The sequence below is a fragment of the Mauremys reevesii genome, linkage group 9, assembly GCF_016161935.1.
Source record: "Mauremys reevesii isolate NIE-2019 linkage group 9, ASM1616193v1, whole genome shotgun sequence".
NCBI lineage: Eukaryota > Metazoa > Chordata > Testudines > Geoemydidae > Mauremys > Mauremys reevesii.
In genome coordinates, this window is record NC_052631.1 from 1423507 (window position 1) to 1451313 (window position 27807).

The 27807-nt window shown below is 58.0% G+C and overlaps 1 protein-coding gene across 3 annotated transcripts; it reads left to right on the forward strand.

Annotated features, from left to right (window-relative positions):
• Positions 1-12431: 12431 nt before the first annotated feature.
• LRRC15 (leucine rich repeat containing 15) lies at positions 12432-26344 on the forward strand. 3 transcript variants are annotated; one of them, XM_039487273.1, is made up of 3 exons: positions 18685-18787; positions 23106-24467; positions 24512-24753. In XM_039487273.1, exons 2-3 carry the CDS (start codon positions 23111-23113, stop codon positions 24607-24609), a joined length of 1455 nt encoding a protein of 484 aa, XP_039343207.1. In that variant the 5' UTR covers positions 18685-18787; positions 23106-23110; the 3' UTR covers positions 24610-24753. The 3 variants fall into 3 exon arrangements, with proteins under 3 accessions (XP_039343206.1, XP_039343207.1, XP_039343205.1); XM_039487272.1 differs by lacking the exon at positions 18685-18787 and adding an exon at positions 12432-12598 and having other exon boundaries at positions 23106-26344; XM_039487271.1 differs by having other exon boundaries at positions 18686-18787; positions 23106-26344.
• Positions 26345-27807: the final 1463 nt, after the last annotated feature.

Sequence of the window (27807 nt, forward strand, 5' to 3'; positions counted from 1 at the left end):
TCTCTTCCAGAAGTGGATGCATCGGAAATCTTGCAAAAACTGTTTGTGCAAGATTGTGGCCCAAAATGCCAGAAGTCTCATGGGAACAACATGTGGAGAGATTTCCACACCTTGTCCCAGTTTGGCCTCAAGCCCTCAGACTAGCCTAACCCTAATCCAGACCTGAATCCAAATTCATTCGTAATGACCAAGTTCCAAAACTGAGCACGCTGGAGGCTTCAGCTCACTGCAGCACAGGCAGACATTCACTCAGAGCAGCGTGATCTCCTTCCATGGCCTGGCATCCTGGATTTCACAACAGGAAACCTGGTGCAAGGCTCTGAGGACAGTGGAGAGATAAGAATAGAAAGCTGGGTGGGGGCGGTTCCTCTCCCAGGCCCAGATTGCTCTGACTAGCTGCTGCTGCCCAGGGCCAGAGCGGGGCTGAGCTGTGCGGTACAGCTCCCAGTCCAGACCTCCCAGAGTGCGGGGACTTGCCTAGGGCCTGGACAGACCAGTCTGGTTCCTGGGCAAAGTCGGGGCTCCGTGCAGGATGGGAACCTGAACTCAGTTGTGTGTCGAGCTGCCCCCACACAGTGAGCTCCTCAGGGAAGATGCTCCACGTTAAACCCACGGTGCTGCTCTCTGGGGGGCACTGCCTGCCCCCTGGTGGTGGTCACCCCCGACATGGACACACGCAGGGGAAAGGCTTTAATTCTGTGCCCTGGCACCTGTGTCAAGGGGGCAGCTTCTTTCTCAGGCCTGATCCGGGATGGTGCTGAGCCCCCTCCACTCCAAGGGTGAAACTCGCCTCGGTGCCAATGGGCTCTGCAAGTCCCTGGACCCACTTACGCTCCCCTGGTGCCCTGGTGGCCAGTGCTTAGCCACGGTCGCTGGGCCTGGTGCTGGGGATCTGCACCCCAAGGATGACTGGAGCCATTTCAGCCCCATGGCTGCGCTACGAACGAGGCCCTGCCTAGGGATGGGGCCAGGGGGTGGCAGAGAAACTTCACAGGGGGGTTCCTGGCCCAATCCACTCTGCAGGCTGCTGTGCACAGGCCTGGCCCATTAAACACCCGCTGTGCAGCAAAGCCCCGTCACCTCCACGCCAAGGCGGGCTCTGCACCCCTGGGGGCTGGATTCACCCCTCTGAGGGGTGCACATGATGCTTAGGACCTGATGTGCAGTGTGAACTTTACACCTCAGCCAATTCCTGCTGCTTCTTGGATCATTGCAAGCTGCTCTGTGCCCTGCGGTGCCCGCTCAGCACCCCTGCCCCTCTCTGGGCCTGCTCCCTTTGGGACAGCCCTTGGTGGACCCTGTTTGACACACAGCTGGCCCAGCGGGAGGAGCAGCTCTGAAATGTCACATTGGCATGCAGGGCTATGCAGCATGCTTGCAGCACAGTGTAATCACAGCTGCTGCTCTGTTTCCCCCAGTCTGCTCCTGGCGCTGAAACTCTTTCCAGCTCTCTATGAATTTACCCCGAGAGAAGGTATTAACTCCCATGTCCCTTGCTCCAAGCACATCCCTGCCGTCTGCCAGGCTGCCCTGGGACTAAGACACCCTGTGTTCCCATAGACCAGCGGTCGGCAACCTTTCAGAAGTGGTGTGCCAAATCTTCATTTATTCACTCTGATTTAAGGTTTCACGTGCTGGCAATACATTTTAACGTTTTTAGGTCTCTTTCTATAAGTCTATAATATAGAACTAAACTCTTGTATGTAAAGTAAATAAGGTTTTTAAAATGTTTAAGAAGCTTCATTTAAAATTAAATTAAAATGCAGAGCCCCCCGGACCGGTGGCCAGGACCCGGGCAGTGTGAGTGCCACTGAAAATCAGCTCATGTGCCGCCTTCGGCACCCGTGCCATAGGTTGCCTACCCCTGCTGTAGACCATGCCAGCCGCTTCCCCTCCTAATCCTTCCTCAGCTCCAGAGTCTCCCCATGGTCCCTCCCACACCCACCTGGTAGAGCTACTGGGCTCTGTTCACGGTGCTCTCCCTTCCCTCCCGCCTGCCCCGAAGCATTCAGTGCTGTGGTTTTGGGTTAAATGACATGACACAATTAGCGCCATGCAGTTCCCTGGCCGCAGTGGCCCTTTCCATCGGCTGCATCTCTGCTGCCCATCCTCAGACTTGTGTTGCCACTGCACTGCAGTTTTGCAAGCTGAAAGTCTAAAATCTTTCCTACAACAGATGAAGCTTGAAAATCCCTGTGCTTAGGAGGCCATCAGCAAGGAGCCGGCCCAGCAGCGGGAGAAGATGCATGTGTTGGCTAATGTTAATGATGAGGGATGTGTAAAGAGCCACAGAATTCACCGGCTGAGGTCTCGAAAGATTATTTGTGTGATGAGTCTGGGCTCTGTGCCAATGCATCTCCCCCAGTGAAGTTACTTCAATAGCAATGCAGGAGCCAAGGCACTTCCTGGTGGTAACAGATTGGGAGGAGCTGGTGGACAAGGTGCAGCCAAGGGTCACTATTCTTATTGTTTATAAACTGAAAATGATCAGGGAAATGAAGGGAGAGGGAGCCTGGCCCTGGGACTGCTGCGTTCCAATCCCAGCACTCACAGCTGCCTTCTCAGGCCTGGAGAAAGTAGCTTTCCATGTTAACTTCTCAAACTTGGGTTTCTAGTCCCCTGCTATGCGGGGGCAACCGTTTGCAAAGCGCTCTGTGTGAGGGCTGCGGGCGATGCAGTTTCACTCTTGTGGGAAGGGCACTCGTATTTTGAGCGTGTACCAGCCAGCCACATCACCTGGATCGCCTCGTGGCCACACTCCCACTCCTCAGCCTAGCCCGCCGCCGCGCCGTACGTCTCTCTGGGATGGGGCTGATCTGCTCTCTGTTCAGAGAATGGCCAGGGCTGGGAGCCAGCACCTCCTGGCACCTGATCTGTGCTCAGACGCTGGCTTGCTCCGGGCTCCCCTCCTGGGTGCTTCCCTTCTGGAAAAGGGGGGATAACACCTCACCTTCCTACCTGCGGGAGCTGGAGGCAGAGGTGGGGGGAGCGCATTGTGTCTGATGGTTTGGTGGTTGCAGGGTGGATGGGGATGCCGACCCCTGCTTTGGTGGAGTGGGGAAAGGCTGATCTGGAACAAATCCCGGGCTGGCAAAACTCCAGTGAGCCGCTTCCTCCACTTCAACCCATGAGCACGGGGAGGTCCAAGGTCCACCTCCCCTGCAATCCAGTTTTCCATTCATCCCCAGCCCTCAGGCACGTCGCTTCCGCTTGGGATGATCTCTGCAGCATGACTTGGCTGGGATTCCCGCATTCCCTGGGGCCCAGGCCAAAGCCCCATGTTGCTGACGCTGCTGGGTCCCGTCCGGTCCCATTACCTGGGCTCAGTCAGGGCTTTGCCAGGAAGGGGCAGGGGTGGAAACACAAAGGTTTGGACTTTTCGTAAACAGTCACTTTCCTTCTGTTAACTCAGTGGAGGTTTTAACTTTATCTCACTCATCTGGGCAGCCGATGGCTCGCTGACGGAGAACAGGCTGCAGATGTCTTCCTCGTCTGAACGTGGTTCACAGCTGGGCTGTGCTCCCACCATTGTCATGTCCTTGTGAAAGAAGCAGCGCTGCTCCCTCTTCCCCGGGGCTGCTGCTAAGCTCAGCCATCGCTGGATGGGCCCCGCGTAACTGTGGCAAGTTCTCCTGTGGCAGAGGCCCTGACCCCTTCAGAGGGGAGCTCTAGTCTTTAAGTGGCAGCCTGGGTGCGGTAGGAGAGACCCAGGTTAACATGGTCACTGCAGGCTGGGAGACCAAGTGTGGTGGTGATTTATACCCCATGCTGGGCAGGGATGAGGCGCGCCCTGGGGGGAACACGGGGAGGCACCGAGGTCCCCAGTCATCACCCCGTAGCAGGACACAGCAGCTAGGTTTCCCTCGTGCGCCGCTGTGACTTCTCCGCACGCAGTGGCGTGTGCTGAGGGTGCAGAGAACACGCTGTGGCTGGATCTTTGCCCCCTCGCAATCACGCAGAAGCCGGCCACAGTCTGGGCCCAGGCATGGGGGAGCAGGAGGCTCATGTCTGGGGGCACAGAGTTCCTGGTCTAGGTGGGGGGACAGCGCCTGGCTGGAGGGGGAGTTTTCTGTTTATTGGAGGTATAAATGGCCCCTTTGCTGCAGAGTCTGGGCACCCCGCGCTCTTTCCTGTATTTATTACTGCAACCCGCTGGGGGCGGGGCAGGGCTCTCATCCCTGGGCGATGGAGGACAGTGGAGGCACACGCACCTGGCCAAGGTTGCACAGGAAGGCTGTAAGGGAGCAGCGAGCCAGGGCTCCTGGGTCCCAGCCCAACCACTGCGCCATCCTTCTCTTTTCAGCAGGGGTTTGAATGGCAGCTGTTGACCTGGCGCCCTGGGAATGGCGCCGGCAGCAGCCTGGCCCCGGGCGGGAGAAGGAAGCGGAAAGAGTGTGAGGAAGACGGCGCTGGCAGGGCGAAGATGGTGAAGGGGGTAGATTGAAGGACGTGAAATAACTTTGCAGGAATCTCGGCATGTGCAGTGTGGGGTGAAGCAATGGGGTGAGAGAGACGCCCCCTGAGGTGGCTGGTGAGAGTGAGGTCAGCTCGCTGGAGGCCGTGTGATGTTTGCGGGGAGCAGACGGTTTCCTCTGTGTACGTGTGTTTCCCTCGTGCGCTCCTGGAAAGCGATTCCAGGTCAGGTCTGAGCACAAGACCCACTGCTATGAGACAGGTCTTCCCCAGCAGCGACCAGCAACTGGGTGCCCAGGGGAGCCGGGCGAGGAGCAGAGGGCAATGCGGTGAGAGGAGAGTGGTGGCGTGTGTCATGCTTCAATCCCATGGGGAGCAGTGGCCTGGGCTAGCGAGGTTTGTTCTGCTCTCGACGGGTTCTTACCCCACCCTCGTTCCTGGGGTCTGGGTCGCTGCTCAGACGAGCCAGGGCTGACGTCTGTCCCATGTGGTTCAGCCTCCCGTCCTGTCCCAGGGGCAAAGGGGTGTGCGGGAGGCGAGCGCCTTGGAGATCATCACCGAGCCCTTGAGCTTGAGTCGCTGCTCTGTGGGAAGCCAGTGTAGGGAGAGGAGGGGTGTGACGCGCTGCGGGGAGTCGGCGTGGGGAGCAGAGTTTGAGGCCCTGGCAGGAGCCGGTGTACATAGCGGAGGGGTCCGAGGCCCTGGCAGGAGCTGGCGCAGGGAGCGGAGGGGTCTGAGGCCCTGGTGGGAGCCGGTGTAAGGAGCGGAGGGGTCCGCGTAGGGAGCGGAGGGGTCCAAGGCCCTGGCGGGAGCCGGCGCAAGGAGCGGAGGGGTCCGAGGCCCTGGCGGGAGCTGGCGCAGGGAGTGGAGGGGTCCGAGGCCCTGGCAGGAGCCGGTGTACATAGCAGAGGGGTCTGAGGCCCTGGCAGGAGCTGGCGCAGGGAGCGGAGGGGTCTGAGGCCCTGGTGGGAGCCGGTGAGGCGGAGGGGTCCGCGTAGGAGCGGAGGTCCAAGGCCTGGCGGGAGCCGGCGCAAGGAGCGGAGGGGTCGAGGCCCTGGCGGGAGCTGGCGCAGGGAGTGGAGGGGTCCGAGGCCCTGGCAGGAGCCGGTGTACATAGCAGAGGGGTCTGAGGCCCTGGTGGGAGCTGGCGCAGGGAGCGGAGGGGTCCGAGGCCCTGGCAGGAGCCGGCGCGGAGAGCGGAGGGGTCCGAGGCCCTGGCGGGAGCCGGCGCAAGAAGCGGAGGGAGCGGAGGGGTCCGAGGCCCTGGCGGGAGCCGGCGTATGGAGCAAAGGGATCCGAGGCCCTGGCGGGAGCCGGCACAAGGAGCAGAAGGGTCCGTGTAGGGAGCGGAGGGGTCCAAGGCCCTGGCGGGAGCCGCGCGAGAGCGGAGGTCCGAGGTGGCGGGAGAGCGGAGGGGTCGAGCCCTGGCGGGAGCCGGCGCGGCGAGCGGAGGGGTCCGAGGCCCTGGCGGGAGCCGGCGCGGAGAGCGGAGGGGTCCGAGGCCCTGGCGGGAGCTGGCGCAGCGAGCGGAGGGGTCTGAGGCCCTGGTGGGAGCCGGCGTATGAAACAAAGGGGTCTGAGGCCCTGGTGGGAGCTGGCGCAAGAAGCGGAGGGAGCGGAGGGGTCCGAGGCCCTGGCGGGAGCCGGCACAAGGAGCAGAAGGGTCCATGTAGGGAGTGGAGGGGTCCGAGGCCCTGGCGGGAGCCGGTGTAAGGGGCTGACACGCTGCAGGGCTTCGTGCGGTTGCCTCAGATCTGGGCCATCCCCTCCCGTGGCACAGGACATGCTGCCATTTCCTCGCCGTGCGAGGAACAGCGAGATCCGAGCTGTGATTAATCCTGCCTCAGAGGCTGATGTCATCTCTCGCCCTCTGATAGGGCTGGCGGAGAAGCTGGCTCCCAGGCTGGCCGTGTTTCCAGCAGACTGTGCTGTCTCACTGCCTGGCGGCCGGAGAGCATTGCCGGCTGCTTGGCAGCGGTGTGAGAAACTGGGGCCAAGGCCAAGCCCACGGAGCTGCTAATTTTAGCTGTGACTCTGATTTTCCAGCCAGACAATCTCTGAATAGAGCCCTGGGGCCCTGGCCGGAGCCCTGCCACCCCCAGCCCCGCACTGGGCAAGGGAGCTGGGCGCGCAGCTCTGGGGGTGCGGGGCGAGAGCTGGCCTGTCCGAGGGGGAGTGGGTCTTGCCCAGGTCTCTTCAGTGCTGGGCCTGCACAGGGCTCCCGGGGCAATGGCTGGGCTGGTGCCAGGGCGAATGGCGCCATCGGGGGCAGGGACCTGTTTTGGTAGGAAATCCGAGACGGTCCCTGCCCCAATGACACACAACCAGCAGGTACCAAGTGATTGGCATGAGGGGGCAGGTGGCAAATGGGAGAGGGGCTGGGGGAGCTTCCCCTGTGCCTGGCGCATGGGAACACCCAGGCCCCGGGTGCTGTCGTGTGGCATTACTTTTGTTCCTTGTTAGGCTTGTCCTGGGATGGTGGGGAGTGCCCAGGGGACGAGGAGGGGGAGTGCCCGGGGGAGGGGGCTGGGGACAGGGAGGGGGGAGTGCCCAGGGGAGTGCCCAGGGGACGAGGAGGGGGAGTGCCCGGGGGAGGGGGCTGGGGACAGGGAGGGCCTGTGGCACCACGGACATAGGGGTGGAGCTGCTGGGAGAGGTGAGCACTTGGGGGGGAAGTGGAGGGTGCCAGTGGGGAGGGCCGTGTGCCTGGGGGGTGGGGGGTTGAGGCACAGGCGGTGGGTGTGAGGAGGTGCAGGACAGCCACACACCCCCGGCGAGTGTTGTGGAACAGCTGCAGTCTGGGCACGGCTGTTTCCCTCCCCAGAGCAGCTGGCTCACTCCCAGGTAGCCGGGGTGGATGTGTCTGCTACAACGCTCCCCGGGCACCTTGCCTCATTCACCTCCCTCCATCTGGCTGTGCCAGGAGCTGATCTCCTGCTCACACAGCTTCCGAGGGTGCTGGCGATGCAGCGCCAGTGAAATACCAGCGGGAGGGGGCTGCAGCAAGGCCTGCTGTCTTCCCCCGCTGAGCAGCCCCTCCACCCCAAGCCCCTCTACGTCCCTTTTCCCCCAGCAATCCCACCTCTCCCTCTGTGGGGCTGCCCTGTGGGCCCTGCCTGGCGTGTCCCACTCGGATTCGGGGCAGAGCCCACGTTCTCTCTGCAGTGTGTACTGGACAGGCAGAGCACCACACACCTCTTGGGGGCTCAGGCAGCAGCCAGCCCCACACAGGCCCATAAGTGGCTATTAGCCAGAATGATCAGGGACGCGACCCCATGCTCTGGGTGTCCCCAGCCTCTGACTGGGAATAGGCCACAGGAGATGGATCACTTGGTGATTCCCTGTTCTGTTCATTCCCTCTGGGGCACCTGGCATTGGCCACTGTTGGCAGACAGGACGCTGGGCTAGATGGACCTTTGGGCTGACCCAACCTGGCCGTTCTGTTCTTACACTAACGCTGTATAAAGACGCTGCGGCTGGGGTATGGCAGAGACGTGTTGGGCTGCTGGGAAGGTGCTGCTGCCGTCGCCCGTCTGAGCTCCAGTTCTGGTGGGTGCAGTAGGTTAGCAACACACCTGTGATCTGCTCGAGCCACCTCTGCCCTAGAGCAAAAAGCCGTTGCAAACACGCAGTGAATCCACCCTCAGCGAGGGACACCGGAGTCTGGGGCTGGCCTCTGCTTCTGAGGAGGAGCATCTGGTGCTCTTTGCCACTGGCTGCAGCTGAAGAGTGAAAGCTCCAGGAGCAGAGTGAGCAGAGCAGCCTGCTCCAGCCCTCGCGGGGACACGGGGGCTGCGGGACGGCGTTTTCGAAAGGACGGCGACGGTTTCCTTGTGAGAGGAAATTCCCTGACCTAGACAGCAGAGAGCTGCCTGCTCTCCTGGGACAGCCTCTAGCTCTTAATGCACTGCCATTTCCTGACCTAGTTGTTCTGCATTGTCCTGGCTTGTCTGGAGAGGAGATCGCTCCCTTCTGAGAGCTCAGCCTGCTTTCCAGCAAGATCTCAAACACATTGTCCATTGTGTCTCTATTAGCTGAGCCGCCCCTAGTGCCTGCAGACTCTCGGCCTACACAGCATGGGCCAGATCTCAGACCAAATCCCACTGCCGGCAGAGCAAATTCTGCACGAGTCGAAGACTAAGAAAACCTGCGTAAAGGCCTCAGGATCTGACCCTATTTCAGTCATTTCAACTGGATGAGGGAAAAATCTCTAGTGCTTGGTTATTTTTAAAGGCTAGCTAGTTGTTTTAGGCATACTTAGTCTTGTCCTATGTCAACAGGCTCACAGCAAAACAGATTTGCTTTGACAAATGTTTATCTCATCCTAAACTATGTCTATATGTTCGTGCTTGGCCCTGCCTTTGCTTTCCAGCTATGCTGAGTACATTCCAGATCAGCCTCTGCTAACGTCCCAGAGGGCTGTGCAGTGCGGACGTGTGCAGGGAGCTCAGGCCTGGCAGCTGGCGTCCCCTGATTCTGTTGCTGACTCTGCTGTTGCCTTTGGGGTGTGTGGCCGAGGGCAAGTCACTTACCTTCTCGCTGCATTTCCCCACCTGGAAAATGAGTTTAACAGTGTTTATGTACCCGCCTCAAGGGCTGCTGTGGTGAAACGAAGTCAGCTGCAGTTTGCAAAGTGGTTTGAAGGTACAAGCTGCTTAATACTGACACACAGAGATGCCAGCCCATGCACAAGGGGCAGTGCTGTGGGGTCTGTGCAGAGGGTGGAGGGCAGGTTATTGTTTTGCCTGTGATCATTCTTTGCAACCATGTGCCCATGCTACAGCGTCCCAGATGGAGAGCTCTGGACTCGGGAGCAGTGTCTTTGGGTGTTCATTGTGGCTCCTCCATCAACCCCTGATTAAAGATGGTGCCTGCTGCACAGATCCCAAATGGGAACAGGCCTGAATGTGAAAGCAGAATGGTCTCCCTGCTGCAGAAGAGTCCCAGTGCCATCAGCCTTGTCTGTGCTGGCTTTGTATAACCCTAAGATCCCCACCACCAGCTTCACCGGCAGGAGCCGCAGCACGAGCACTAAAGCAGCCAAAGTGCTTGCAGCTGTGGGGGTTTTATCCACTGTTCTCTAGGCCGCCAGTGAGCAAGGACAGGCAGCAGGGTGGTAAAACTGCCAGTGGCTGCAGGAGTCCTGCGTACACTAGTGCTCTGGCCATTACTCATCAGCTCTCGTGTCGGTGAGGAACAGCCTCGTGTAGACACAGCTTTAGCCGTGGATGTGTTCTCTGCACACAGACACAGATTACCTGCTTGCCGTGCTGCAAACATTCAAAACAAGGGGTGACCTCTTCTCCGAGATCCATTCCATCAGGAGTGGTTCAGGCAGGAGGTCTGGAATGCCCTTCCCTTCTCCACGACCCCATCTGCTGTCGGGTTTGCAGTCGGAACCAGAGCCGCACTGCCTTCAGAGAGTCATATGTTCTGCGGCCAGAAGAGACCACTGGATCATCTAGTCTGAAGTCCTGCATAACAGACCAAGAGCACCTTCAGTGCTTAGGAAATTCCAGCTGGTACCGAATGCTGCAGTGCGGCTCCTCAGCAATGCTGGCTACTGCCAGCACATCAAATCGTAGGACTGGAAGGGATCTCGAGAGGTCTCTAGTTCAGTCCCCTGCACTCATGGCAGGACTAAGTATGATCTAGACCATCCTGACAGGGGTTTGTCCAACCTGCTCTTAAAAATCCCCAATGATGGAGATTCCACAACCTCCCTGGGCAATTTATTCCAGTACTTAACCACTCTGACCGAAAGTTTTTCCTAATGTCCACCCTAAACCCCTCCTTGCTGCAATTTAAGCCCATTGCTTCTTGTCCTGTCCTCAGAGGTTAAGGAGAACAATTTATCACCCTCTTTTATATCACAAACTTGTACCTATTCAAAGACTGTTATCATGTCCCCTCTCGGTCTTCTCTTCTCCAAACAAAACAAACCCAATTTTTTCAATTTTCCCTCATAGGTCATGTTTTCTAGACCTTTCATAATTTTTGTCGCTCTTTTCGCTTTTCTCCAGTTTGTCCAGATCTTTCCCAAAGTGTGGTGCCCGTTTCTCTAGTTGAGGCCTTATCTGCGCTGAGCAGAGCGGAAGAATGACTTCTCGTGTCTTGCTTACAACACTCCTGCTAATACAGCCCAGAATGATGTTTGCTTTTTTGCAGTAGTATTACAGTGTTGACTCTCATTCAGTTTGTGATCCACTATAACCCCAGATCCCTTTCCACAGTGCTCCTTCCTAGGCAGTCGTTTCCCATTTTGTATGTGTGCAACTGATTGTTCCTTCCTAAGTCGAGTACTTTGCATTTGTCCTTATTGAATTTCAGCGTATTTACTTCAGACCATTTCTCCAGTTTGTCCAGATCATTTTGAATTTTAATCCTGGCCTCCAAAGCACTTGCAACCCTTCCCAGCTTGGTATCATCCGCAAACCTTATAAGCGTACTCTCTGTCATTATCTAAATCATTGATGAAAATTTTGAATAGAATTGGATTGAGGCTAGATCTCTGCAGGACCCCACTTGATATGCCCTTCCTTCTTGAGTGTGAACCACTGATAACTACTCTCTGACAATGGTTTTCCAACCAGGTGTGCACCTACCTTCTAGGACAGGGGTTCTCAAACTGGGGGTCGGGAGGTTATTACATGGGGGGTCGCGAGCTGTCAGCTTCCACCCCCAAACTCTGCTTTGCATCCAGCATTTATAATGGTGTTAAATATATACAAAAATGTTTTTAATTTCTAAGGGGGGGCACACACAGAGGCTTGCTATGTGAAAGGGGTCACCAGTACAAAAGTTTGAGAACCACTGTTCTAGGAGGTTCATCTAGGCTACATTTCCCTAGTTTGTTTATGAGAAGGCCATGTGAGACAGTACCAAAAGCTTTATTAAAGTCAAGATATACCACATCTCTGCTTCCTCCCTATCCACAAGGCTTGTTACCAGTCAAAGAAGGATATTAGGTTGATTTGATATGATTTGTTCTGGACAAATCCATGTTCATTGTTACTTATCACCTTATTATCTTCTAGGTGCTTACAAATTGATTGATTATTTCCTCATTATCTTTCCAGGTACCAAAGTGAAGCTGTCTGGTCTATAATTCCCTCCCCGGGTTGTCCTTATTCCCTTTTTATAGATAAATACTGTATTTGCCCTTTTCCAGTCCCCTGGGATCTCTCCTGTCCTCCACAAATTCTCAGAGATAATGGCTAATGGCTCCAAGATGTCTTTAGCCAGTTCCTTAAGTATCCTAGGATGTATTTTGTCAGACCCTGACAACTTCAAGACATCTAACCTAAGTAATTCTTAACTTGTTCTTTCTCTTCTTTAGCTTCATATCCCACCCCGTTTCCACTGATGTTCACTAGTTAGTCGTCCAATCACTGCTAACCTTTCTGGTGAAAACTGAAACGAAAAAGGCATGTACCACTTTGCACACTGCTGTGTTTTCTGTTATTGTCTTCCCCCGCATTATTGAGTAACGGGCCTACCCTGTCCTTGGTTGTCGTCTTGCTTCTCATGTATTTGTAAAATATTTTCCTCTTACCCTTTATGTCCCTACCTAGTTTAATCTCATTTTGTGCCTTGGCCTTTCTAATTTTGGCCCTACGTGCTTGTGTTGTTTCTTTATATTCATCCTTTGTAATTTGACATCACACCTGTCCTCCCCTCTCTCCTCCAGCTTCACACAGAAGAGCGAATCAAGTTCATGGTCTCAGCCCTCATCTTCAAGGGGCCAATGTCCTCGGCCCTTGGTACTTAAAAGATCAACTAAAGCTCTGGGATGGAGACCGGTCAGCAGCTCTGCTCCTCTGGCCCAGTGGGGCTTTATACAGGCAAAACTTGTCTGTGTGCAGGAGAGAGCTTCCTCGGGGCTGGTCCAGGCTGTGGGAAGAACACCCCCAGGAACCAAGGGACCACCCCAAGCTCTCCACCTTCCTTCCAAGCGCTCCCCAGCTGCACACGCTTCTGCCTGAGGGAGCAACGTGTCAGCGATTAGCTGCATTAATTAACGCACGACTGAAAGGCGTCCAGATGCTGCAGTGATACGTGTGGCGTAAAAAGCGAGACAGAACAGATGTGAGACTCTCACCCAAGGATTCCTGCCTCCGGCCCATAACTTCCGGTTGAGCCAGAGCAGATCTTTTAGAAACTGACACCCAACCTTGATTTAAAGGTAAGGCTTCAGGTGCTGAAGAACCCAGGTAAATTGGGTCGCATTTCAGGACTCGCCTCCACCTGCAGGCGTTTGTCTAAAGCAGCAGATCTCAGCTGGTGGGGAAAGAACCAAAATTGCATCACAGCGGAGTACCCAGCAGGTCATGGCTGAACAAAGGATGAGTATTACTGTGTTGAAAGGTGGGTGGGTGACCGAGCCCTGTGACTCTACATCAGTTGGTCTGACCCTTCCTTCTGTTCAAAGGGTCTGAGGCAACTATACTCCTACTGCAGCAAACCCTCGTGCAAGAATGTCTGCGTGTAAGGAGCCCCGAATCCATGGCGGGGGATGGGGAAAGGGGCTTTAGATGTACATGAAATAATAGAGAAGGGAATAGCTGCTGAAGGGAGGGAAGCATTTTCCGCTCTGGGGTGTGCATGCGTGTGCATGCGTGTGTTCACTTAAACAAACAGCTTTCTCTACATCATTCACTGGTGGATGGTGTTGGAAACTCAGACACGTTCATTCATGTGGCAATGAGCTGAATGATTCCATTCGGGGGGCTGGGTACGCACAGAATCAGCCCAGGCCTTAATTAAGAGGAAACTCATTTTTTTAAGGGATTGGGCGGCAGAACAAACGCAGACGCCCTGTGAAGAATGTAAGGGCTGCTCCGTTTCAGCCCCACGTAAGCAGTTTGGGAGTTTCAGCCTGGAAAGTATAATTAAGCATAACTCATCCAAACGGCTAGCGAGTACTGCCTGAGCAAAGCCCCAGGAATGGACCCGCGCGCAGGCTTTGAACAAGAGTCTTTGTTTCGGTTGGTGTCATCCCAGAGTCACCCAGCTCCCATGGCGCGGTTCTCAGGGTGAGCAGTCACTGGGCGTGCTGCTTAGGCACAGCTTCGTGGCTGGGTCCTACGCGGGCATCGTCTCCTCTCCAAAGGCCCATGCTGTCTTAGCTGGGGTTTGGCCTGGCGCGGAGGCTGGAGTGCTGGCCGAGAACCTGCTGTCTTGGGCTGGCTTGAGTTGTCTTTGATGTGAGGTTGGGGGCACCCCCAGGTCAGCCTGGGCAGGCGGAGTGGTCCTCTCCCCGACTTCGTGCAGACGTGGCAACATGGACAGTCTGTAGCCAGCGTGTGTCTGCAGTTCCCCTGAGCACCCTGCCCGACAGGGCCAGGGACTCGTCAGCTGCTCCCCCTCGGGGGTGATTGGACCAGTGACCCCAAGATTCCAGGCAGCCTTGAGGGGGGATGTTGCTCCCCAATAGATCTCTGCTTTCCTCCATCCTCCTTTACTAGCTCAGTGACATCCATGGCACTGGCGCGGGGGTGAATCCTTGGCTGGACAGAGGTGCAGTGTTTGGCTCCAGGAATCACGTTCTCTGGGAAAGCAGCTGCTTCTCTGGAGTGGCCCTTCCTCTGCGGCATATGTCTTAACAACAATGTACTTGTGCTCTGTGACTCATTCCCTTTGCAGGGTGTCATTGGCCCTGGGTAGGGGAAAGCACTTCCCCGAATGCGGGGAGCCGTCGTGGTGCGGAGGGGAAGCTGATGGCTCACCCCTGCCTAGCGAAGCCTGTTTGTTGTTGCAAGGTGTTTCCTGTGTCGGCAGGGAGGGAGTGTGAGGAAAGAGCCCACCTTGCCCACCGAGGAAAACAGGAGGAAGCCTGTAAAACACGAAAGCCTCCTTTGCCAAAGAGCCCACGTTGGAGCCTCTCCTCCTCCAGACATTGTTTGCTCGTATCAGCCCTTGAGGCACAGAGGGGGATGGGGACTCACCCTCGGCCACAGATGGAGCCTATGCCAGAGTGGGGGATAGAGCGCCAGGCCGCCAGCCCTGTGCTCAGGACACTAGCCCATGCAATTCCGTACGTTTGATTAGGGCAGGGACGAAGGCACCCGGTTTATTGGAGGATGGCAGAAGCACACTCCTTGATTGCATGGCTGTCATGAGCACGCGTGTGCACACCGGGGGCTCTGTGTCCTCGTGTGTGTCTCTGTGTCCTCCCGTCCTTGCTCTGCACCAAGTCCAGCTGTTGCCTGTGAATAAAAAGCTTGGTATGTTGTGCAGTGACTGCGTGTGCCACGTCTCCTGCCGTGATTCTGGCACTGCTGTTCTCCCGCGCTCCATCTTCCAGCCCCAGCTACAAACTCTCTGGTCTCTCTTGTACTTCCCAGTTTCTGCCGAGTTCATCTCGTTCTTTCCCCTCACTCTGTTTTTCTGCCCTTGATCCCATTTCTCTTCCAGTGGCTCCCCCCGTTCCGCCCCCTCCGGCCCCCGTTTATCTTGCAGTGTCTAGTTGTCTGTCTGCGGCGCACATGTGCTACACGCGCAGCATCAGGAGTAGCAATTGTGGCCACCCCATGTCGAGGAAAAGAAGCGAGTCCCTTCATGCACCCAGCAGAACGGGGCATGCAGGCGGGCCTGAGCAGGGGCCGTCACTACTGACGAGCAGACTCGGGTCTGTCCTGGGGGCGAGTTCCCGTATCGCAGTGTGATGTCAGGGCATTGTGGGGTTGGCCTGACTGCCAGGCCGTGGCGTACGGCTGCCAACTTTCTAATTGCACAGAACCTGCCCCTACCCTTCCCTGAGGCCTCACTCCTGCCCCGCCCCCTCCCTGAAGCTCCGCCCCCACTCACTCCAGCCCCGCTCCGCTTTCTCCCACCCTCACTCACTTTCACTGGGCTGAGGCAGTGGGTTGGGATGTGAGGGGGGGTGAGGGCTCTGGCTGGGAGTGCAGGCTCTGGGGTGGGGCTGGGGATGAGGGGTTTGGAGTGTGGGAGGGAGCTCAGGGCTGGGGTAGGGGTAGGGGATGTGGGAGGGGGTGCGGGCTCTGGGAGGCAGTTAGGGTGTGGGACGGGGTTCCAATCTGGGGCAGGGGGTTCAGGGTGTGGGCTCCAGCTGGGCAGTGCTGGCACAGACACCAGGCAGAACCTGGCAGGTTCCCTGCTTGCCCTGGCTCCACGCCGCTGCCGGAAGCGGGTGGCGTGTCTGGTCCCTAGGTGAAGGTGCGGCCAGGCGGCTCTGCCTGGTGTCTGCGCCTGCCAGCACGGCCTCTACAGCTACCATTGGCCATGTTTCCTGGCCAGTGGGAGCTGCGGAGCCGGTGCTGGGGGCCAGACGTGTGACACTTCCCTGATCACCCCTGCTCCTAGGAGCCAGACATGCCGGCTGCTTCTGGGGAGCTGCGCGGCGCCAGGGCAGGCAGGGAGCCTGCCTTAGCCCCGCTGTGCTGCCGATCGGACTTTTAACAGCCCGGTCAGCGGTGCTGCCCGGAGCTGCCAGGGTCCCTTTTCGACCAAGTGTTCCAGTCGAAAACGGGACGCCTGGGAACCCTACCGTGGCTGCGCCTCTGCTACGCTCACGGATGGCAGTGCAGTGCTGAGCCGGGCTCAGCACAAGCTTTACAGCTGCCTCCGTGTGCCAGCTGGAAGCGCCTCGTCCTTCTAACCCATTGCTCGTGTGCCCTGGACGGAGCCCGGCTGGCGGTGGGCTCATAGGGAGAGCTTGTGGGATCAGGCCCGGTGATCACCCATCAGTCCGCGAAGCAGCACAGCTGGGCTTGAGGGCGGACGCTTGCCCCAGGGCCAGCCCAGGGCCATTTTGCAGGCGTGGCACCGTGTGAGCTGGACTGACCGAGCGCGCTGGCCATGAGCTTTCCATGACCGCGGCTCTGGCTGCAGCCTGCACTTTGTGGTTAGCTCCAAGCCTGCCACTTAGCCAGCTCCTCGAAAGCCAAGAGTGGCCTGAGGCCTGGGCCACGTACTGCACGGAACCCCAAATAGCCCTGCCCTCGCCCCCAGCCGAGCTTTGTCCCTCACTCCCCGCCCGGCCAGGCAGACGGACCGCCATGGCACAGGGGTGGGGTGCAGTCACCAGCGGCTGCTGGGCCAGGTGTGTGCTGGGGACTCACTCCAGCTGCGGGGAGGGATAGCTCAGTGGTTTGAGCATTGGCCTGCTAAACCCAGGGTTGTGAGTTCAATCCTTGAGGGGGGCTACTTAGGGATCTGGGGCAAAAACCAGTACTTGGTCCTGCTAGTGAAGGCAGGGGGCTGGACTCATAAGAACATATAAGAACATAAGAAAGGCCGTACCGGGTCAGACCAAAGGTCCATCTAGCCCAGTCTCTCTGCTGACAAAAAGGCCAATGCCAGGTGCCCTGAGGAGTGAGTGAATCTAACAGGCATCAATCTCTCCTCTCTCTCTCCATCCTCATCCTCATCCCCTGACAGGGCTGAGGGTAGGGACACCACCCATACCCCATAATAAATAATAACAACAAAATCCCTGTTATATAGACTATAGACTTGCAGCAGCATGAGCTGATGAGGTGAATACCACTTCTCTTTCTTCAGTGGTGGTGGTGGTTTCAGGGGCAGGTTTTTTAGCAATGCAGCAGAGCAGAAGCAGAGATCAGAGGTTAAGTTAGTTCAATCAGGAGGGATGCTGGCTGAGCTGCTGAGGAGGGAGGGAAAGGAGGAGAAACTGGAGGGGAAATTGGTTCTGTAATTGGTTAGCCATTTTGTTTGTCAAATTTATGATGAGATGGGAGCTCAGCAGTTTCTCTGAACTGGAGCTCTTAGTTTTTTTCTTTGAAGTCTTTTTTTGCTGTTTTTGCTGCCTGGTGGCGCCCTATTGCCTGCCATGCCATGCCCACATCAGCCAACTGCCCACACACATACCCACCACACATCACCATCACAGGACCACCCCACACACACACCACACCTGCGCGTCCACCAATATACCATAATGCCCCATATGCCATATCATATATGCCAGCCCCCCCTCTGCGACAGTCTCTAAACAAAGACAAAATGGACTCTAAAGGATAAATGGATAAAAATATACAAAAATGATATCAAAGAACACTTACAAACCTGAGAAAGAACAAACCTCCCTCACACAGATCTTAAAAAAATCTATAAAAACCTTGCTATAAAAAAAATATATATTATAAATTGCTTATATGCTATAAACCTGCCCCCACCACACCCCACACCACTACATATCCAGCGTCTGTCATCATGCTCTGCAGAAAGCTGTCTTTGTGCCTAGTCTATAAGGTGCCACAGGTTTCTGATGACCTTCCAGTTCTAGGAGATTGGTATATCTCCAATTATTATTTTTTATTTGGGGTCCGGAGGCGGAGCTGAGCAGGGGTTTGCTGGGGGTTGTCCTAGGCCCATGGAGCTGTGGGGAGAGTGTGATGGAGCCAGGCGTGGGGCGAGCTGGACCAGGGCTCACATGGAAGTGGCACGAGGCTGCCTGGCTTTGGCGGGTCAGAGCAGGTCGCTCCCAAAGGCCTTGGCTCGCGGCCCGGCGCCCAGGAGCCGCCTGAGGGGCCCCGCTGCAGGCGGCTGGCCTGGACAAGCAGTGCGCCCTCGGCCCTGGCTGCTGCTGATGCTCGGTAAGTGTCTCCTCCCACTGTTATGGGGGGCATGGGGCTGTCCTCCAGTGGGGCACACGCTGTGTCAAAGCTGCCAGTGGGCAGGGGCAGCACTGAGAGGGGTTACAGCAGAGAGCTGGGAGGCAGTAGCCCTGGGCTCTGTTCCTTGCTGTATCCCTGGCTCCCTGTGTGACCTTGGGCAAGACACTTAATTTCCCCGTGCCTCAGTGTCCCCATCTGAGAAGTGCAGCCCCCTCCCTCTGTACAGCACGCTGAGGTCAGTGGGGAAAGGCTCTGTCTAAGCAGCATGAGACTCTGCTAATCGTCAGCCTAGCTCCCCCTCGTCCCAGGTTTGTAGGCACAGAAATGGTTAGTCTCAGTGTAGGAGCGAGAGTGGTTCTGTGTCTCACTGGAGGGTTGTCTGTGATCCGCTGGGGAGGGGGAGCTCTCCCCCTGTGACCTGGACCTGGGATCTGGGCAGCATCTCTGCTGTTGTAACATCCAGTTCTCAGGGCTCGCTGCTTCCTCCAGACAAAAGCATCAGGACTCACAAGGGTTCAGATAAAGGGTTACGTTACAGCTCTTCACACAAACGTTCCCTTCGGTTTGGGAACATCAGGAGAGAAATAGTCCCAAGGTTTTTCTATTCCAATGATTTCTCTAGCCTCTGACGCTGCCCTGTTGCTGATTCATTGATTCAGACCGTTTAAATACTGGGAGGGGACATAGCACTCTGCTCACACAGCAGCACTGGGCTTTCTGCTGCTCAACATCTCCCTGGCTCTGCGAGATCTGAGCAGCAAGACACAGGGCTGGTAAGTTACTTTTTCATTTACTTTGTTGAGAGTGCTGGCTCCAGGCTCAGTGCAGCTCTTCAGGGACAGGGCTGAGGGACAGCAGTGTGTTCATCCAGCCTTCGAGTTCCTTTAGCAGCTCCGAGGGTTTGTTCTTATCCAGCAAACCAATTCTAGAGAATTCTTGTGAGAGCAGAAATAGTTAGAGAAGAGGAGTAAAAATCAAAGCATGATAAATAATAATCCCTAAAGAATGGGTGAAAAGAGAAAGTAAAATCAAAGTTTCAGACGGGTTGATTGTTAAAGGGGAACTGTGTGTGTGTGTGTGTGTGTGTGTAAAATATTCAGGCACTTCATTTGTACAGAGGTACATTCTTGTCCTGACCAAGACAAAGGAATATAATAGTTTTCAGCTGGTTTTAATGACCTGGTGCTTGAATCGTTCAAGTTCACTTTAAAGGGTGTGACATGAAGAGACCGTTTGATGTGCAGAGTGCTCGGTTAAGTTTATAAGCTGCTTGATGTAAACAAAATTGTTCTCAGATGCAAACTGTTTCCATCTGTAAACCAAAAAAATGTGATGGCTTTTTAGGGATTTTTTCCCTCTTGCGAGCAAATATTTTCCCTGGCAGCGATACAGCAAGTCCAGTTAGTGAGTCCTCCCAGCTCCACAGTGGGACGCTCACCCAGCATTTCGGCAGGTAAAGGGGGTGTCAGTGTGAGTTACTGGAGTCAGGGGTCAGAGCTCCTGGGAAGCTGCCAGGGGCTGGCGATTGAGTAGCAGGAGAGGGGGGCAACCAGTGACTTTCCATTTCTACCCTGTGTGGACCAGCGCCTCTATGTCGAGTTCTGAACTGATGGGGGTGGATGGGGCTGTGATAGCATCGGGGCCGTGGCTCCATCCAGTGATGGGTGTGGCCCGCGGGGGTGAAGGTCATAAGCCCAGTGTGGGAGGCCAGGGGCTGGGGACGGGCGCTGGGGCTCCACAGTGCCCCCCGTGGCTGAGAACGGTTGGGCTCCAAAGGGCGTCTGTCTCCCCGCAAGGTGAGGTGGGCCGGGCTGCTGCAAGCCCTACGCAGACACCTCCTCCCCCTGGGGCAGGGTTTGCCAAGGGTCTCCGGACCCACATAGAGAGCCAGGAGCCCGGGCGTGCCAGAGAAGTGCAAAGTGGCCCCATGATTACCCCAGTGCTCACACCCGCGCGCCATCCCGAGGCAGCCCATACGCTGGCACCGTGCCATCGTGCCAGGCGTCTCCCCAGGAGCAGGGCCTGAGCGTGGGCTCCGTCTCCGCCCGGCCGCACAGCTGCCTTTGATCACTTGACTCTCTCTCCAGGTGGGTTGGGAGAGGCCGGCCAGCCTCTGCTGCCCAGCTGCAGGCTCCTCAGTGCACCACAGCCCTGGGTGAGCCGCGGCCGGCCGGCCCCTCCTCAGGACGCCAACTGGACGCTTTAGGCCTGCCTCATGGGTGTGGCTCTTTGGGAATGTGCTCCAGGGCCACAACCAGACACATTTGGGAGGATTTTCCCATCTGAGCTGCGCGCCAGGGCTGTGGACGGCCTTTCTGGAGCCGCTGAGCCTGTGTTGGGGCCTGCGTGCTGGGACCTGGTGGGGGGGTGCCCTCCTGCTCAGGGCAGGCATCTGCCAGTTTGGGCTCACTGCTCAGCCCCTCGCCGGGGCTGCAGTAAGGTGGGGGAAGGGGCATGTCCTAGTTTTTGGGGGGTCAGAAGCCAGGTGTGTTTCATCCCCCGCCCCCGGCCCTGCACAGGCAGGGCGGCCCCACAGCCCCATCTCCGCACTCCTCCCCAGGAAGGAGCCAGCCTGTCCCCCAGACCAGGGTCCCCCTGGCAAGGCCCATGGTGGCCTTCCCGGTGAACTCCCTCTGGTGGCCCTCGCTGCTGCTGCCGCCGCCGCCGTGCCGGTCAGGTCTGGGGGTGCTGCAGAACCTGGGGACCCGTGTAGTCAGCGCGCGAGCCAGAGCCGGGCCCCATTCTGAGAATGGCTCTAGGGCCCTGTGCTCCTGACCCAGAGTTGGCAGGGGGCCAGCACCTGCCTGCCTTTCGCTGGCCTGAACAAGCCCAGGGAGAAAGAAAAGGGGCCTGGCCCGGAGAGCATCCTGGCACTCTGTCAGCAGGCTCCCTCCCACAGCCCAGGGTCACTGGCCACCGGCCCACAGGGCAAGCCAGAGAACTTGCCCCCAAGGCGTTTCCTTGGTCTCCCCACAGGGCTAACCCCGAACAAAGAGCTGCTTTCTGCGAGCATTAGCAATGGTTCCAAAGAGCCTGGCACTTAACGTGAGTCACAGCTCGCCCCGGCCAGGGCTGCACGGTGCCTGGAGGTGCCTGTCCCGGCATGCAGCGGAGCTTCGATGTGTCTGTGAAAGATCCCCTGGGCTCCGTGCACCCCGCGCAGTGAGCCACTGGGGCTGACTAGCGAGCAGTGAATGTGCAGTGGCTGGAGTCGCTGCAGTTACCGGGGCTCGTAAACTGTCCAAAGCCCAGCTCTGAGTGGAATTACGCCTGCTCGGCAGCCCTGCAAACACCAGGGCTCAGAGTTTCCAGCCATCAGCCTGACCCCCTCCGGTTATTGCCATCAAGTGTGCAGGCCTGGGTGTCTGTGCTCAGCTCCGCTCGGCCCCAGCCCCAGAGATGCTGTTGTGGCAGAGGAAGCCGTAGGCTCATTCCAGTGGGGAACCTGCTGGACAGTGCAGTTAACGCCTATTATTATTGCACATGCAGTGGATGTAATTATTCAGCTCCACTAACTGTTCGAGGATGGAGGGGGCTATGTAACAGCCCAGTGTTATTGTTAGCAGCTTTGCTCACCTAATTGTCCTGGGGTTTGGTTGAATTTCTAAACCCTGACTGGATGCCAGGAACTGCTGGTTTGAGTTTTCCACTGGGTTCTGCTCTGGAGACATTCCAAAGCTGGCTCCAGCTGGAACAGCTCGCGAACGCTGCTCTGCCGGAGCACAGGAAACCACGCAGGAGCAGAGCAATTTTTACTCTTGCTGCAAAAAGTCTGTGAATGATTCTAATAGCTGTGGTGGGGTGCGGGGGCTGCCGGGCTGCGTGTGAGACACTTGTTGGCTTTGCTCCCAGTTTTTTCCAGTCTGCCCTTGTTCGTCCAGGCTGACACTCTGAGATCCCGTTCCCATCCCTCGGGTGGGTGGGAGGTCTGTGCATCCTCAGTGGGGTGGTCGAGCCCTCCAGCCTGAATCTTCTCCAGGGAAAGTGGCTGGCTCGGGAAGGAACTGTAACTGGCTTTAGTAACGTGTACAAAATACGTACCACAGAGCCAAGCTAGGATCCTCTGGCCCCGTTCCCAGCCAGCTAGGCCTCTGGGCGCCTCATTTCTGACAGTACAACTCCCACAGAGCAGCACTGCTCAGTCCAGGTGCATCTACTCTCTGTGGAAGCATCGGTCATTGGCCCTGCCAGCAGCTCCAGGGCTAGAGGGGCTATTGATCTGTTCCCATGTGCCAGCTGCCATGTATATTAGCATCCTCCCATTGAACCCAGGGTGTGAAGGTGTGTGGCTGGCCCTTGCTGCGGGTGAGGGGCTCCCGGCGTGTTGCCACCCTGGGAATGGGGAATCTGGTGCATCCTTGCAGGATGGGGGGGAGGGATAGCTCAGTGGTTTGAGCACAGGCCTGCTAAACCCAGGGTTGTGAGTTCAATCCTTGAGGGATTTGGGGATTGGTTCTGCTTTGAGCAGGGGGTTGGACTAGATGATCTCTTGAGGTCTCTTCCAACCCTAATAATCTATGATTCTATGAAAGGCCCTGTTCCAGCCGCAGCTCCCTGTTGCAATGTCGTCTGCCTTGTCGTCCCAGCGCACACGGGGAGGCGGGGGCGGGGCAGCTGCAGCTGGAGCCCAAAGATGTTAATAAGGGAGGTAGCGTTCTCTAATGGTTAGAGCCAGCACTGGGCACCAGGGGATCTGGGCTTTAACCCCAGCGCTCCCACAGACCTGCTGGGCCCTTGTGCCAGCCACATCCCTTCTCCACCCCTCTGCGAAGTGGGGGTAACAAGGCCCACATCTGTAGAGCCTGCAGCCCCTGAGGCCACATGCTTTCTAGGCGCTAAGGACTTCTCACTCTTTGCTAGTGTCTCTGGGGGCGCTGTGTGTGTCACCCAGATGCCGGTGGCTACTAATCTCACCCAGCCAGTGCAGGGCATCTCTGCTTGAACGCTGGTTTCCTCGGCCTGCACGGTGAGAAGCTGCTGCAGGCCTGGTGCTGTAAGAGCCGCTCTCTGGTGAGGTGACTGATGGCCTGGCGTGCTGGCAGCTGATGGGAAAGCATGGCTGTTGAATGTCTCTGTTTGTTTTGCTTCCAGGCCCCATGGCGCTGACAGGCTGGGTCCCGCTGCTCGTGGGGTTTCAAGTCCTTCGCTTGGCGCTCGGGCAGTGTCCTGAAGAATGTCACTGCTCCAAATCAGCCCAAGTGGAGTGCTCAGGAGCAGGGATCACGCACCTTCCCAGCCCCATCCCCGCGAACGCCATGAGCCTGCAGATAATCAACACCCGCATCGCTGAGCTGGGGGACGCTCCCTTCGGCAACGTCTCCATGCTGATTGCGCTGAGAATTGAGAAGAACGACCTGTCTCGGATCAGCCCCAGAGCCTTCCAGGGCCTGGCTGCCCTGCGTTACCTCAGCCTGTCCAGCAACAAGCTGCAAGAGCTGCCCGTGGAGCTCTTCCAAACCTTGGGGAAACTCGAATCGCTGCTGCTGTCGGGCAACCAGATCCTGCACATTCAGCCCTCCCACTTTGCCCAGCTCAGCAACCTCAAAGAGCTGCAGCTGCACGGGAACAACCTGCATTCCCTCCCGGAGGGGGTGTTCGACCGGCTGCCCAGCCTCACCAAGCTCAACCTGGCCAAGAACAGCATCTCCGCCCTCCCGGCCAAGGCCTTGCGGAGGCTGCCGAGGCTGCAGGTGCTCAGGCTGTACGAGAACCAGCTCCGTGAGATCCCTGCGGGCGCCTTCGACAGGCTCCGGGAGCTGCAGGAGCTGGGGCTGCACCAGAACCAGATCAGGCGCCTGTCGGCCGGGCTCTTCGCGCACAATGGCCAATTGCAGAAGCTCTTCCTGTCCAACAACGTCATAGCAGCTCTTCCCCAGGGGGTCTTCCTGCACCTGCCTGAGCTCTCCAAGCTGACCCTCCACGGGAACGCGGTGCGAGACGTCGCCCCTGGGGCCTTCGGGCCCATGCCCAAGCTGAGGGAGCTGTGGCTCTATGATAACCAGCTCACCACCCTGCCAGACTTCGTCTTCAGCAACCTCACCCAGCTGCAGCTGCTGGTTCTGAGCAGGAACCAGCTCCGCACCATCTCCACCTTTGCCTTCCAGGGCCTGGGCGAGCTCCTGGAGCTGTCTCTGCACTCCAACGCTCTGCGCACCTTGGAGGGAGCGCTCTTGCAGGGCCTGCCCAAGCTGCAGAACATCTCCCTGCAGAACAACAGGCTGCGTGCCCTGCCGGGGGACCTGTTCCGGAACGCCACTGGGCTGCTCGGCCTCCAGCTGCAGAACAACTCCCTGGAGAACCTCCCCGCAGGCCTCCTCGATCCTCTGGCCCAGCTGCGCCAAGTGAAGCTGCACGACAACCCCTGGCGTTGTGACGCCAGCATCCTGGCGCTGAAGAACTGGCTCCGAGTCAATCTGCTGAAGGTGGGAGACAGCCTGCCCGTGTGTGCCCTGCCGCTCCTCGTGAGGGGTGCCCCAGTCGTATCGTTTGATGAGGGGCACTCCTCTCCGGAGGCCTCTTCTGGGGCCACGACATACGGGCCCAACCCCACCTCCTTCGGTCACCCAGAAACGTCACCCTACGCCCATCCATCTGACCAGGCTCCAGAGAAAGTTCCACCAACACCCTTCAGCCCCTCGCTGGCCAACCAGCCAAACGTAGGGACGGCGAGTGGGTCCCTGACCAGGCCACCGGCCGTCCCTGGCGTCGCCCAGAGGGGGCTGTGGGGCCTGACTCGCACGCAGAGTGGGGTGGTGGTCGCTGTCATCACGCTGGGCTGCCTGGCAGTGCTCTGCACGCTGGTGGGGCTGGTAGCCTACAGCTGCAGGAAGAGGAGCCAGGTGGTCCTGGAGCGAAGGAAGGGGCAGAACAAAGCGTAGGCTGGGCACCGTGAAGCTTTGTGCGGATTGCGTTGGCACTGCAGAGCCCCTCTGTGCCCCGCCCCCTCAGGGCACGGCCAGTGGGTGTGGGGCTGGGAGAGGGGGAGGATTTCAGTCCATATGCTACCAGTAGGCCTTACATCGACTATAGTGACTGGGGCTAAATTGCCTTCCTCACAGACTGACCCAAACCTCCTCACCCTGCCCTGTAGGCAGAGCCTGAGGCCTGTTGTCACCCTGGTCCCTGTGGGTGCCACCATGGGCCCAGCCTAGGCACACAGGAAGAAGCCCCCCTCCAGGGGCTCTCCATGGCCACCCCATGAGTGGCACAGCTCCACCCATGCGCTGCGTGGTGGGGTCAGCCCGGGGCCTTGGACGTAGGCCAGAGGCACCAAACGCTGGCTTCCCCCAGCAGCTCTGAGGCAGAGCCGTGGGCGCGTGAGGAGGAGTTGGCGCAGTCAGTCCCTGGCCCTTCGTCCCTCTCACTGTCCCAGCTCCGTCGCCTGCGAGGGTCCAGGGCTCTGCTGGGGAAGGGCCAGGGGCCTGCGAGGAGCAGGGCCAGCCTGACGCTCTGCCTGGCCTCTGAGCCGCCAGCACCGCAGCGCCACGTGCGCAGGGATCCGATGGCCATGGCCCTGCTGTCAGGACAGGGCAGGCTCCACTCCCAGGCCAGCTGGGCGTGGGGTCCCCGGAGCCGCACACTGACTCTGCTGGGGCTCGTGCCCAGCCGTGACACAGGTGTGTCGTGGCCGAGTGTGTCCGTGGGGGTGCCCCAGCCCTCCATAGCTCCTGCTCCCATCAGCCCTGGGGCAGAGCTGGCCATAGAATCAGGCTCCATACCCATGAGCAACTCGCAGAACCAATCAGCCCAATTCAGGCAAACAATTATACTGCATGGAAACTCAGGAAAAAATGGGCACAATCCGAACGCCTGGTGCCCCGGAAACGCTGTGGCCCAAGGTCTGGGCTGGATCGGTGTGTGTCTGCCATGCAATCAGCGGGGGTGGGCGTCCCTGGGCTCCCGCACTGCATGCTGTTTGCTATGGAGCATGGACCTTCCTGTTTTTTCACCTCTCAGCACCCATAACACTGACCCCTACAGCAGTGCCCAGTGTCTGCCTCTCCCCCGTTCGCTATGGCACGACACCCCCCATTCAGCCATCCCCCCATTTCCAGTATGGGCTGGAATCCCTCACCTACCATGGCTAGAGCCATCTCCCCACTCCGGAGCCGACTCCCCTGACTATCGTGCTGACCAGTGTCGTCCCCACTGACCTGTCTGTATCCACCTGTTGTCTCTTGGCCAATACTTAGAGTGTGAGCTCTATGGGGCAGGGACCTTCTGTTTGCTCTGCGTTTGTACAGCCCCTTGCACAATAGGTCCTGGCCCAGGGCTGAGGTTCCTAAGTGCTACAGCAATATGAAGACTAAGTGACAATAAAATATCACTGACCCAACCAAACTCCACTCTGTCTGGTCACTGACCTCGCCTCTCACTCCTCCAGACACCGGACTCTGAGAGCTGCCTGCCGTGAGGCCCCAGGCAGCTGCATCTCCCCCACCCTCCAAAGCACACGGTGACTGAGCAGGCCGAACAGCTCCCTTGCTCTTTTGGTCAGAGACTCCTCTGATGTTCTCGGGAGCGTTGGGGGGAGGGGGGGGTCAGTGTAAACTGGTGAAACAAAACCTCCAAGCCCACTGTTTGGAAAGCAAGGGCCAGAGCGTGAGCCTGGTGACGCCGGCTGTAAATCCAGGATAACCCCATGGACCTTACTGCACTCACGCTGGATTTACACCTGAGTCGCTGAGGCCAGACTCTGCCCCTCCGGGCCGAAGGCTCTGGCATGCGCTGGGTCTGCAGTGGGCGTTTACTCCACCGGAATTGAAATCTGCCCAATGCTGGGGAAGCGCCCAGGCTGATGGCTGGCGCTGCCCCAGAGCGGGGCTGGGTGCACCTTTCAGCCAACGGCATAGCACCGTCAGCTGGGCTCCCTTTCCATGCCAAGCACGCCCCCCACTGCTTTGGCACGGCTTCTCCCCAGCCCGGGCCTGGCTCGGTGTCTCCCCCTCGTGCGCATCCTCTTTATTTCACTGACCTCAAACCACAGCCCTTCGCCTGTCTTGTCATGCGCCCGCGTTGCTGGAGCTCCTCCTCGCGTTCGCAGCCAGGGGCTGAATGTGCTGGCCCTGCTCTGGTCAGCAACGTTGGGAACACCTCGTCCTTCCTTCTCGCGTCCATGTAACTCTCGCTTCCCAGTGCTCGTCCTCTTCCCTGGGGCTGGGTACCCTCCCCCCCCCGGCCCCAGCGATCTCTGCGTGTCTATTGCCGCTGGCCGAGTGACACGGACGCTCCTCGGGGCGGGTTCCCTGTGTGGCTAACAAGCACGCAGCCCCGTAGTGCCCAGGCTGGGGCCCGCTCTGCTGCACTTTGTCAAACAGGCATCCCCTGGCCTGAGCAGTGATCTTTGTTTCAAAGCCAGATTCCTTCCCCCGCCCTTCCCCATTTTAGTTTCAAACCCTAATTATGGCTAAAATTCGGGCCAGGCGGTGGGCTAACTGGAAAGCATTGGCAGTGAGCTGGGGACAAGGGTCAGGGTTCCCCTCACTGCCCTCCACCCAGGACATGGGTGACGCTCTGCTAGGACACCCAGACCCGTAAGCTGCTGTGTTACCTCTGCTGGGACTTGTCAGCTCTCTGCCACGCCCGTCTGTCCACCCCTCCACCTCAGGACTCTGCCAGACTAAGCCTTGCTGGTAGCACTCAGTGAACCCAGTTCCTGAGCGTCCCCGAGATGCCTCTCTGCAGAGTCCGGTCTCTCTGCCAGGAGACCCACAGAACTGACCCACGGCTGCTGTCTCCAGAGAGACAGTACACACGCCAGCCCGTTCGGCTCCCTGCGGACTCACTCGTTACT